At 37.7% G+C, this 12129-nt stretch overlaps 1 protein-coding gene across 2 annotated transcripts in view; it reads right to left on the reverse strand.

Moving 5' to 3' along the window:
- Positions 1-12129, reverse strand: part of rxfp2a (relaxin family peptide receptor 2a) — an 85269-nt gene that overhangs the window by 53535 nt on the left and 19605 nt on the right. For both annotated transcript variants that reach the window (XR_010901234.1, XM_067433245.1), the window contains exons 3-5: positions 11113-11190; positions 5863-5968; positions 2917-2988 (exon numbers count right to left, since the gene is read on the reverse strand). Coding sequence is in view for 1 of the 2 variants with exons in the window: in XM_067433245.1 (XP_067289346.1) it covers positions 2917-2988; positions 5863-5968; positions 11113-11190 (256 nt within the window). In the remaining variant the exon portion in view is untranslated. The remainder of the gene's footprint in view (positions 1-2916; positions 2989-5862; positions 5969-11112; positions 11191-12129) is intronic.

Here is a 12129-nt window from a genome sequence, read left to right on the forward strand (position 1 = left end):
AAACGTAACTTGAACATTTGGAATTATGCATTTCAAGATAGTCCAAAAAATAAATAGTTAATTTTGGTGTTGTCAAATTAAATAAGTCTATCTGCCTGCCCGATCTCAAAATTATTCTTTTTCTTTATTTTACTGTCTGGCTGAGACCGTCTTAATTAATTTTTACTATCGGTTTTGCATCTGCGTTGCAAAAAAAGGCTTTACACTTAGATCCCCAATGCAACTGTTAGATCGTGTGGATATAAAGACAGTTCAAGGCATAGTCTAAAGCCAGCGGCATCTCTTTCTTTCTGATCAGAACCCTAACCAGAAATTACCACACACACACACACACCTAGTCATCAACTAATCATTCATATCAAGCCAAATTAAGTGAAAACAACCACATTGATGGGTGCATATCTATCTCACATAGTGCATAATATCTCACAAAGAATATCACATGCATAATTCTCATGGTGTGGTTAAATCATAAAAACCTAAAAAAAACAACAAGACGGAATAAACCGTGCATGTTTGCTAGAGCCAATAAACAGCACAGAAGATTTATAGCAGCTTGACACCTTTAACATTCATTTGAAAAGAAACTATGCACAAAAATCAATTATGCCAACTTTTAGTGAGTTTTCCGGTCGAGATGTAGAAGCCCATTAAATCACTTACATACCAACTAACCCATAATGAAGGCGTCTCTGACTGGAATTTAAATCTTCAAAGTTTCTCAAGCATTATGAAATGTAGTAAGTGTAAATCTCTCAGTAACACTGATTTAAGCTAGTCTTGCTTTCCAGTAAAATACCTCAACATCCTTCAGTCTTACCCAAGAAGCAAACCACAGGAGCATAAATTCAGGAAACATAAGCTCCTGACGATTCAGGCCTGAGCGGTAGATTATGTGGACAGGCTTCTGGTCAATGGCCTAAAACACTTATAAAGGGTTTTCTGGATGGGAGAGATATTGCACTCATCTCCCTCAGAGAACCAGGCGTGAGCCACAGTTCTCAGGGCGGAGATATTTTGGTTCATCAAATATTGGAAATTTCACAGCATCCATAAATTTAGGCATCAGCAGGAACTGGCGACACACAGCGAGTGGAAAACTGCAGAATGACTCAAAGACATTGGCTGAAGACTAAGCAAATACAACGGTCCAACAACAGACTTATTCATTTGTGACCATGATGCACTTCAGCAGTCAAAATCTCACGGGTATATCTGTGGCGATAGCCAACAAGACATCGTACGAGTCAAAAATATAAATTTTTCTTTTATGCCAAAAATCATTAGGATATTAAGATCATGTTTCATGAAGATATTAGTAAATGTCCTACCATAAATATATCAGAAGAAATGTATTACTAGTATGCATTGCTAAGGACTTAACTTGGACAACTTTAAAGGAGATTTATAGATTTGTTTGCACCCTCAGATTTTTAATTATTGTCCTAACAAACCACACATTATTTATTCAGCTTTCAGATCATCTATACCAGCGTTTCCCAACCGCGGTGCCGTCTGACGTGAGCGGGGGCGCCGTGTAAAAGGTGCCAGTATGCACTTCATCTCACGTCTGATGATGACACATCTTTAATATGGGTTGTAACTTGAAAAACATGCTTTTATGTTTCTGTCGATGGATACACGTGCTGGCTCCTCAGTGATAGGCTACACTACAACAGCGATAATACTTTTTTTTTTTTTTAAACGGACAAAACGGGTTCCCTTTGTAAACTTGGTTCAATGCATGCGAGTGCTGCCGCATGACCAGTCATTTCGCCGTCATCACCCGGGTATATTCGCCAGAAGAGCGCGCGCTGTGTGAAGATCTGTCTCTCCGCTCATCCGAGAGCGCGCACACGTCTCACAGCACGCAAATTTTGAGTTCTCTTTCAAGTCTTGCGCTTGAACGGACAAACTCACACAAAAAGTGTGTCAACATGACCATCTTGATGAGTATCCAAGCAGACATGATCTGAATATGCCTTAAGAGAACTTTATACAGTCGGGAAAGACGACGCATATCCCTGTATTAGGTCTTAAAGGGGCAGCAACCTTTACTTTTTAATGTCAAAGACCTAAAAACTAATGTTAGACCCACCTGAAAAACATGAAAAGCATTGTTTGCTCATGCTGCTGCTTGTATTTAAGTTATTTGTTCTTATTTTCTTTATTTTGCTTAGTCCTTTATTCTCTGAACATAGCAAATACCAAACCGCACTGAAACCGTGAACCTAAAACGTTATACAAACCGACCCGTGAGCAAGCTGTACCAGTACACCCCTAGTGTAACGTATGCAAGGGGTGCCACGAAATTTTGAACATTTTCGAAGGGTGCCATGACTGAAAAAAGGTTGATCTATACATCTCAATTTCAAGAAATTGACCCGTATGACAGGTTTTGTGGTCCAGGTTCACATTTATAGTATAGATGATGTTAATTAAACGGGAACGCTTGTGTTTCTGTTCTTTTCTTCTTACTACACACGGTAAAAAAAATATTTGGTTGCCTTAAAATGGAGTTCATTGAAATAAAAAATTTGAGTTAATACAATAAACATTGAGAATTTACATCAACTTTTATTCAAATAGTATTATAATATTTTGCAAGCATACTGCGTAATTGTTTTATTTGTAATAATGCAGTGAAACATCACATTTTTGGTTTATCACAACGTTTTTTTAAATTTATGTGGTTCAGATACAATAACATTGAGTTTCTATATATTAACCAATTTCCTTCATTGTATCAACTCAGCATTTTTAGTTTCAATGAACTCAACATTAAGGCAACCAGGTTACTTAAGTTTTTAAATTAAACTAACATTATTTTTTTACAGTGAAACATAGGCTTATCTGACTGATAGCTGATAGGGATTATTTATAGTGCACTTCCACACTTGATTAACTGATACTCACAGTCTCTGTAGTCGTGTATATTTGGAGAAGATGTGACCATCCAAATTCCTGATCCTATTGTTCTTCAGAGACCTGTACAATCATAAAGCATTGAATCACAAACAACACGCATTACCATCAGAACATTCACAGGCTTAGACATTTCAGCCATTTAACTGAATAATGATGTTGTTAAAAAATGTTAATGATATTTGTATGTGGACCAACAGGCTAGTCATTGATTATTCAGGGCTCGACATTAAGCCTTGTCATGTGTGTATCCTTCAGAAAGTTAATCAGTCGTTTAGAGTCAGAGTAAAAACTTGCTTGTCCTATAGGCGGTGCACAACACACTCTGATCACACACACACACACACACACACACGCCTCAAGTCAATAGTGAATCCGCTCAAAGCTCGAGCACAACTGCCTTTTAAAGAGAAAAGGAGCGGAGACTCTGATTGATTATTGCACGTTACACCCAAAAGTCAAGTCAACTTTATTTATATAGCGCTTATACAAATGACAATTGTTTCAAAGCAGCTTCACAGTGTTAAACAGGAAAAAACACCCATGACTCATTAAAGGGTTAGTTCAGCCAATAATGAAATGTCTGTCATTAACTCCTCTCCCTAATGTCGCTCCACACCCGTCAGACCTCCGTTCATCTTCACACACAGTTTAAGATATTTTATATTAAGTCCGAGAGCGTATGCAAGTGTATGCACACTATACTGTCCATGTCCAGAAAGGGAATAAAAACATCATCACAGTAGTCCATATGAGACATCAGTGGGTTAATTAGAGTCTATTGAAGCATCAGAAATACATTTGGGTCCAAAAATAACAAAAACTACGACTTTATTCAGCATTGGCTTCTCTTCCGGGTTTGTGTTCAATCCTCAAATAAAGATTCAAACGGTTATGAATCAGTGAATCGATTCATGATTCAGATCACGTGCCAAACTGCTGAAATCACGAGACATTGGTGATCCAAATCATTGATCGATTCACTGATTCATAACCATTGCTTCGGATGCTTCAAGAGACTCTAATTAACCCACTGATGTCTCATATGGACTACTGTGATGATGTTTTTATTCCCTTTCTGGACATGGACAGTATAGTGTGCATACACTTGCATACGCTCTCGGACTAAATATAAAATATCTTAAACTGTGTGTGAAGATGAACGGAGGTCTGACGGGTGTGGAGCGACATTAGGGAGAGGAGTTAATGACAGACATTTCATTTTTGGGTGAACTAACCCTTTAAGAGACGAGGGACCATGCACTGGCAGGTCGACTGTTTTTTCCCGTCGGTAAACTAGCTAAAGTGGATTTGGACACGCTCTAAGAGCATCAGCACCGTGAGATCAGTCATTCAATTATATGATTTGTTCAAATGGCCGATTCGATAAAATATGGTTGACTGTTGCTGTGAGATGGGCTGTGGTTCGGTTGTGATCTTCGTTTGGAACTAAAACACGACAAAAAAAAAACAAATATTGCATACTAGGGCTGGGCGATATGTGATTTTTTGGGGGGGAATAATCGCCTTCAAAAAACCCCCCCCAAAAAACGCGATATCCGATAATATCATCTACTCCGCACTGACCCCGCCCACTTCCCTGCCCGCGCCACAATTTTCCAGGCATAAAATGGAGACCAACGGCTTAATATCCAAGAAAAGATGTACATCAGTAATTTGGCAGTATTATGGAAATGCAAATGGTGAACCAGCGGATCCAACAGAGGTTATCTGCAGGCTGTGCAAAAAAAGAAAGTGAAGGTTAAAGATGCGCAGACCACTAATCTCCGCAGCCATGCATCAAAAACACTAAAAAGGTGAGTGTATGGTAACTACTATTTATAATGTATTCGGCAACGCAATGCCCTGTGAGTTTATCAGTCGTCATTTTTATGATACTGCCGATTATCGTCTGATAACACTGACTGTTATCGATATCGAGATATTTGCGAGACATCGTCGATATATGATAATATCGTCATATCGCCCAGCCCTATTGCATATATAATGTAGCATTAATTATTTGTTTATTGAACTACTGTATGAAATCAGTGTCATGTTTTCAATCGATTCGCGATGGGATTCACATGCTTGGTTGTGTGATGTTGCTTAACTGCATCATATAAATACTCTACATGATTACCGCAGTGTGTTATCCAAGTTACTTCGCATTTGGTGATTAGCTATTATTTCTTGTTTCTGATGTTTTAATTATACCTCCTTGCCCCTTCAAAAAAATCCATTTGTCCAGGACAAGCTAGTGTCCATCGCTGTTACTGAAAATCTCCAATCTCTCATAACTCATCCATGGACTACTTTTCATTTTGAGCTTGTTTCAACCTGCAGTACTTCGGTTGCATTGCAAAGAAGAAGAAAAAACAACAACTGGACATTTTACATATCTCCTTTGATGTGCCACATAAAAAGACTCTCGCACAGATTTCAAAGAATATTAGGGTCATTTAAAAGTAAAATGAACAGAATTGTAATTTTTCAGATGAATTCTCCCTTTAAGGAGTCTTTTCATTCCACAAAGATGAAACAATGTGTTTTTCTTGGCTACAGCTTTAGTGACCAATGATATTCATTATCTAACACTCCTTCATTTTTCCAAAAACACCCCCTGAATCCAAAAGATCATCTCCAAAAATCATAAATTATCTTTATAAACCTCTTCCACCCTGTTCTCTCACATCTTCAAAGTCCAGATCACAATACAAGTATCACAAGCACAATTATAACTCATGCAGAACAACCAAAACATAAAGCCCCAGCTTTCAAGTAGTGTGTGCATAATCGTTCTTCCTAATTGTTCAGCGCAAAGAAGTTCTTATCTCGTTTAGCTTTATAACTCACTGATGTCAGATCTGACTCCTCTTCTCCAGATTAATAACCTCTAAAGGGAGTAAAGTAGGAGTAAAGCTTTCATGTACTTACAACCAAGTCACATTGGAGGAGAAGATGGGTACGGCATGCAGGTTCACATCCACACACTCCACCTCCGTCTTAATGCAGCCGCAGCGCTCCGGAAACTGCTTCACAACTACACAAGCAACATAAAAATACACATTATGAACTCATTAGTTCTAGTGCATAAAGCTGTAAAAAATAAATAATAATAATAACCAAAGATGATAAACAATGACTTGCATTAATGCATTTGCTGTTCAAATTAGGCCTACACTGAGAAAAATTTAGTTTTAACCCCTTTTGCTGTCCCAATCCAGTGGTTTAAAAACACACACAATGAAATGTCTTTACTTGATAATCCACAAAGACACATAATGTGCCAGATCTAGGGGAACTAATGAGTTAATTAACAAGGGGCAGGTGAATGAGATGAACCAATGCATGGCAAAACTGGGTAAAAGAAAAATGAGCATACAGAAAGTGAACACAATGAAAACAAAACAAAAAGAGCATAACCCATCATTAATCTCTTTTCCTGTTGCCTTGCCCTTTTAAATATTACATTTAGTTAAACCCAACATTTTTAGATGTTAAAAGGGGCACTATCACTTATTTATGCTCATTTCAATAATATCAATGTTATTTTCGGTTATTCAGTGTGTGTGTGTGTGTGTGTGTGTGTGTGTGTGTGTGTGTGTGTGTGTGTGTGTGTGTGTGTGTGTGTGTGTGTGTGTGTGTGTGTGTGTGTGTGTGTGTGTGTGTGTGTGTGTGTGTGTGTGTGTGTGTGTGTGTGTGTGTGACGAAAATAGACGATGACTAAATAAAAACCTCTTGGATGACACACTTGCGGGAAAACACAGAGCTTTTGAGCTTCTAAATGCTTTCAGAGCGGCTCAATCAATTAATAACACACATTTATGACAGGAATTGTTTATTAACTAATGCTGAGGAATAATGCCAGTGTTTACTTTACCGTGTTTATATGATATAAACGGGTGTAACGATGCATATTTGATCTCCCTCATCTTAACTACAATAGTGCGGCATATCAAAATAAGAGTCCCGGTGTATTTCCAGCTTTTTTAGCATTAAAATCACACATTATTATATATACGTTTTTTATTATTATTCATAGTCAGGAGGAAAGACTAAGAACAGTATTTGACATATGTTTTGCAATAAAGTATCAGGGTTATAATAGTTATCTAAAACCATTAAAAATATGCATTACTTGAAAATATATAAATAATAATATATAATAAAATATATATAATATAATAATAAATAATAATATATAAATAATAAATACACTCAAACTTATTTGAAGCTTTAGCTTAACCTGATATACTAACTAAAACAGAAATACAACATTATAAAAACTATATAGATGGGTTTTTTTTAAACAAACAAAAAAAGTAAATTGAGATCTCTTTCGTGTATTTTGTAATGTCAAAATGTCAGTTATGTAGACTAACACAAACATCCTTTAGCAGAAAAGGGTTAAACAACAATTTCGGATGATTTTTAAGATGAAGATGGAGGTTTTTTTTTATTTTTGTAAAGGACGTTTGTGTTAGTGCGTTGGCTTGGCCAGCATTTCCATCTGCAAAAGATGAGCAATTTATGTTAAAAAGAGATGGGGGTGAGGAAATAATCAGGACATTTCCATTCTGAAGGGAACTCATCCTTTAACTGTGTAGGAGATGAAAGGGATGCATAAAAATGGCATTAATATTAGCTAGTTACACAGTATATGTTTGTTTAATAAATATGAAAGACAATGTTTAAATTTCATTTAATCTACAGTCTTTAAAAAAATCATAACAGTTGCAGGGAAAAAAGAATAAAAGAAAAAGTATGGATAAAATGACAACCTTAAAGGGATAGTTCACTTTACAAGGAAAATTCTCTCATCCTTTACTCACCCTCACGTTGTTTCAAACCTGTATGAGTTTCTTTCTTCAGCTGAACACAAGGGAAGATATTTTGAAGAATGTCCGAAACCGAACAGTTAACTGGAGCCATTGACTTCTGTAGTAGGAAAAAAAATACTATGGAAGTCAGTTAACTGTTCGGTTTCTGACATTCTTCAAAATATCTTCCCTTGTGTTCAGCTGAAGAAAGAAACTCATACAGGTTTGAAACAACGTGAGGGTGAGTAAAGGATGACAGAATTTTCATTTTAAAGTGAACTATCCCTTTAAAACAAACATCTGCTAACCAGTGCTGTCAGCAAATTCAGAAGCAGTGAGCAATAATTCTACACAAAAATATGGCACAATAATTTTCATTTTACTGGTGTTTTACCTGTCATTGCGCTGTGTTTTAGGCTTAATGGAAATATCCGTAAAATTACTGGATAATGTCATGGTAATTTTTTGCCAGGTCATTAATCATTTTGAACTTTGATTTTATTTTATTTTTTAACAGTGCTATGATTCATCCCCACTTACCTGCCATTCAGCAAATCAGCTTTGGGACATTTACTGGGCATGTGTCACCATATCCATGATACATATTCATAAAAGTGTATAATGGTCCCGTTTTTAGTCTTTAAGTCTTTACGAAACTCTGTAACTACAAAAATCTCAAGGCCAACCGACTTTGAAAGCTAATAAATCTCCAACCGATTGCTTCGACAAGATCGTAAAACTCACTCAGATTTACTGTCACGTCTTGTTTAGCACATGTTGTGTTTATGTTATGCGTGTGTTTTGTCATGTTTGGTGTGTGAGCACATGGCTCGTCACGTGTTCCCTGTGCTCTATAGTCTTGACCCCACCCCTCTTGTTATCTGATTATTGGTTAAATTGCTGTTCTTCTTCATTACCTGCCTCATTTCTACCGTTTAATCTCCTTTGCTGCGTCCCAATTCGCCTACTTATACTACGTCCTAAAAGTATGAACTCTTTTTGTGAAGAAAAAGTAGATACTTTTGAGTGTGTAGCAGAAAAGTATGCAAGCTTCGGGACTACTTCCTCATCTTTAACGGACTCTGTTGCTTAGTTACACTCTAAAAAATGCTGGGTTAAAAACAACCCAAGTTGGGTTGAAAATGCACCGACCCAACAATTGGGTTGTTTTAACCCAATGGTTGAGTTGTTCTTACCCAGCAATTGGGTTGTCTTAAGCAACATTTAACCCAACCACTGGGTTAAAACAACTCAACCATTGGGTTAAAACAACTCAACCACTGGGTTAAAACAACTCAACCACTGGGTTAAAACAACTCAACCATTGGGTTAAAACAACTCAACCACTGGGTTAAAACAACTCAACCACTGGGTTAAAACAACTCAACCACTGGGTTAAAACAACTCAACCACTGGGTTAAAACAACTCAACCACTGGGTTAAAACAACTCAACCATTGGGTTAAAACAACTCAATTGTTGGGTCGGTGCATTTTCAACCCAACTTGGGTTGTTTTTAACCCAGCATTTTTTAGAGTGTACATGCATCCCATCACCGTTTAAACTGCCCTGTCAATCATCACACAGTTCAAATCCTCCACATTCAGTTTTATTTCCTACCATATCGGAGAGAAATGCAGTCGCTCGTTGATCTGCCGTGTGTGTGTCTTTAATGCAGACTCTCCTCATGTTTGCAGTTTAAATATAATGATGCATTTAAAAGTTAACGGCCAAATGTGTCATTACAAAAGTTCACAATGCTGCTGCAGGGGAAATATAATGTGGATAGCACTGAATAAATATATTTTCGTCAGGTTAAATACTGATAGTTGGTCACTTAAACCATAGATATCCATAATAAAGGCTAGATGTCTTACGGCGGAGTCACCATCGTCATCGGCGGCGGCCATCTTGTCACAGGCAAGCTTTCTGTCGGGCTCTGTGGAACCTGATGTAAGGTGAGTGATCTGTGCGAACATAAATACTCTTATCTCGCTGAAATCTTGACGGATTTACAAATGGTTTGGTTTCTTACAAACGTTATTAACATGGCTACAAATCTGGATGCTTTTACACGTTGAAATGGCAGCTTTTGTTTCGATAAAAGACTTAATCGTGCAGCTTGTGTAAAAAAAAACTAGTTTCTAACTCTGTGCCAGTACTTCACACAATTATTCTGCTCATTTCCTAAGAAACTACAGGGTCTCAGCTTTCTAAAGAGGGAAGGCATTTGATGGTATGTAAATTAGGTATGTATATATATATATATATAATATTTAACACAGTTTTAGTAGCCTATATATTGATTTAACATAAATACCTTGTGTGTGTGTGTGTGTGTGTGTGTGTGTGTGTGTGTGTGTGTGTGTGTGTGTGTATATTTATTGCACCTATCTGTTCTGTTAAATGTTACTTTCATTTTGAAGTCCATGGTTATAATTATTCATAAGTATGTAGTGTCATAACTACATCTCTGACGTTTATAACAAAAGAAACAGTTTGAAAATCGGTTGAAATTTTAGCAAGTTATGGTTATTTAAAAGTGCATGCACCATTAAAACACACTGATACGAGTGAGCGAGCTGCCTGTGGCAAGATGGCCGCCAGTTGCGGACGGCGACCTCCATTGGCCAACAGCGCGCACGAGACATCTAGCCTTTATTATGGATATCTATGACTTAAACCCCTTTATCTAAACCTCTCTGCTTAACCGTCGGACTCGCACATCCGCCATGTTTGTAGTTTTAACACTTTTTATCCACATTTGTAGTTCTAATCGAATCCTCGTCCAACTCGCAATGGGTTGTGGGCAATATCAGCCGTTAGAGCACTTTAGATTCTGACCGGAAATAGTAAACCATACGGGTATCTTTGGCACACTGTTTTCAGCATACTACGATTTGGGATGTACTAATTCTATTTTCGAACACTATTTAGTATGGATAGTGTGCGAATTGAGACACAGGGCGTGTCTTCAGTCCTGTGCTGGATTAATGTCTGATGTCTTCTGTTCCCTCCTTCATGTTTCCGGACCCTGGGGTTTGGTTTGGTTTATTGGGTTTATTATTTAATAAATATTTCCTCTTGCATTTGAGTCCTTGCTCCCTTTTCTTTGTACCACACACCAACATTTACAGCGCATTACAGCGAAACACAGCCTATATTTAGGATTTCTGGATTAAAAAGTGCCCAGTATTAAAGGCTAAGGTTGTAAATTTATCTGAGTCTGGCCCTCACATGAAACTGGACCAGCACTTTGGACTGGGTTTTTATAAGATAGCTTTTTTAAGATATCATCCCTTATGCTAATCCATGCAATCCTGTATGTCTTCCAAAGGAAATCAGATCAAGACCGGGACACATACAGCAGGCGCTCGGAAGGTCCTGTGGCTCTGCCTTTTTTATGGTGCGATCAAAATTATCCGCCCATCCGCTGTTGTCCCCTGCAGAAAGAGAAAAACAAGTAAAATATGTAAAGATGACACTTTAAAAATGACCTAGAAAAAATAAATACATCAATGTTGAATAAACATCAGCTCCTAAAGTCTTTCAAAGAGGAATCACATTAGCATAACATTTTAAAGTGCCCCATTATAGTTTTTCAAATACCCGCTTTCATTCAGTGTGTATGGCTTGTAAACATTTTGCAAAGCTGTAAAGTCAAGTGCACGATGAATAAAGTAAATGTCTCCCAAAAGAAAGAATCACCTAAACGAGTCGTTTATAATTCAAATCTGGTTCTAGTAAATACATTTGTATAATGCCCGCCTATGTTGTACATCCTCCGCCGATGAACAACTTGACCCGTCCTCAAACGTCATTTTACTGAAGACTGCTTCTAAAATCTTGGATTCACAAAATGCTTGCTCTTGAAAGAAGAGGCTAAATGCTGCATTAGTGGAGAACAGCAGTGTGTGAGCCGTTGGGGATGAGCTGAGGAACATTAGTGTGGAGAGCAGCGAGACCCAGGGCCGAGGCCTGGTGATAACGAGCCCATGGGTGCAGCGGTGCAATGATATTATAGTCCCACAACTCAACCGCTGGGTTAAAACAACCCATTTCCTGTCAAAACAACCCGACCGCTGGGTTAAAACAACCAATTCACTGTTAAGACAACCCAACCGCTGGGTTAAAACAACCAATTCACTGTTAAAACAACCCAACCGCTGGGTTAAAACAACCAATTCACTGTTAAAACAACCAATTCACTGTTAAAACAACCCAACTGCTGGGTTAAAACAACCAATTCACTGTTAAAACAGCCCAACCACTGGGTTAAAACAACCAATTCGCTGTTAAAACAACCCAACCACTGGGTTAAAACGACCAATTCACTGTTAAAACAACCCAACCACTGGGTTAAAACAACCAATTCACTGTTA

Source organism: Pseudorasbora parva, chromosome 23 (assembly GCF_024679245.1).
Source record: "Pseudorasbora parva isolate DD20220531a chromosome 23, ASM2467924v1, whole genome shotgun sequence".
Classification (NCBI taxonomy): Eukaryota; Metazoa; Chordata; class Actinopteri; order Cypriniformes; family Gobionidae; genus Pseudorasbora; species Pseudorasbora parva.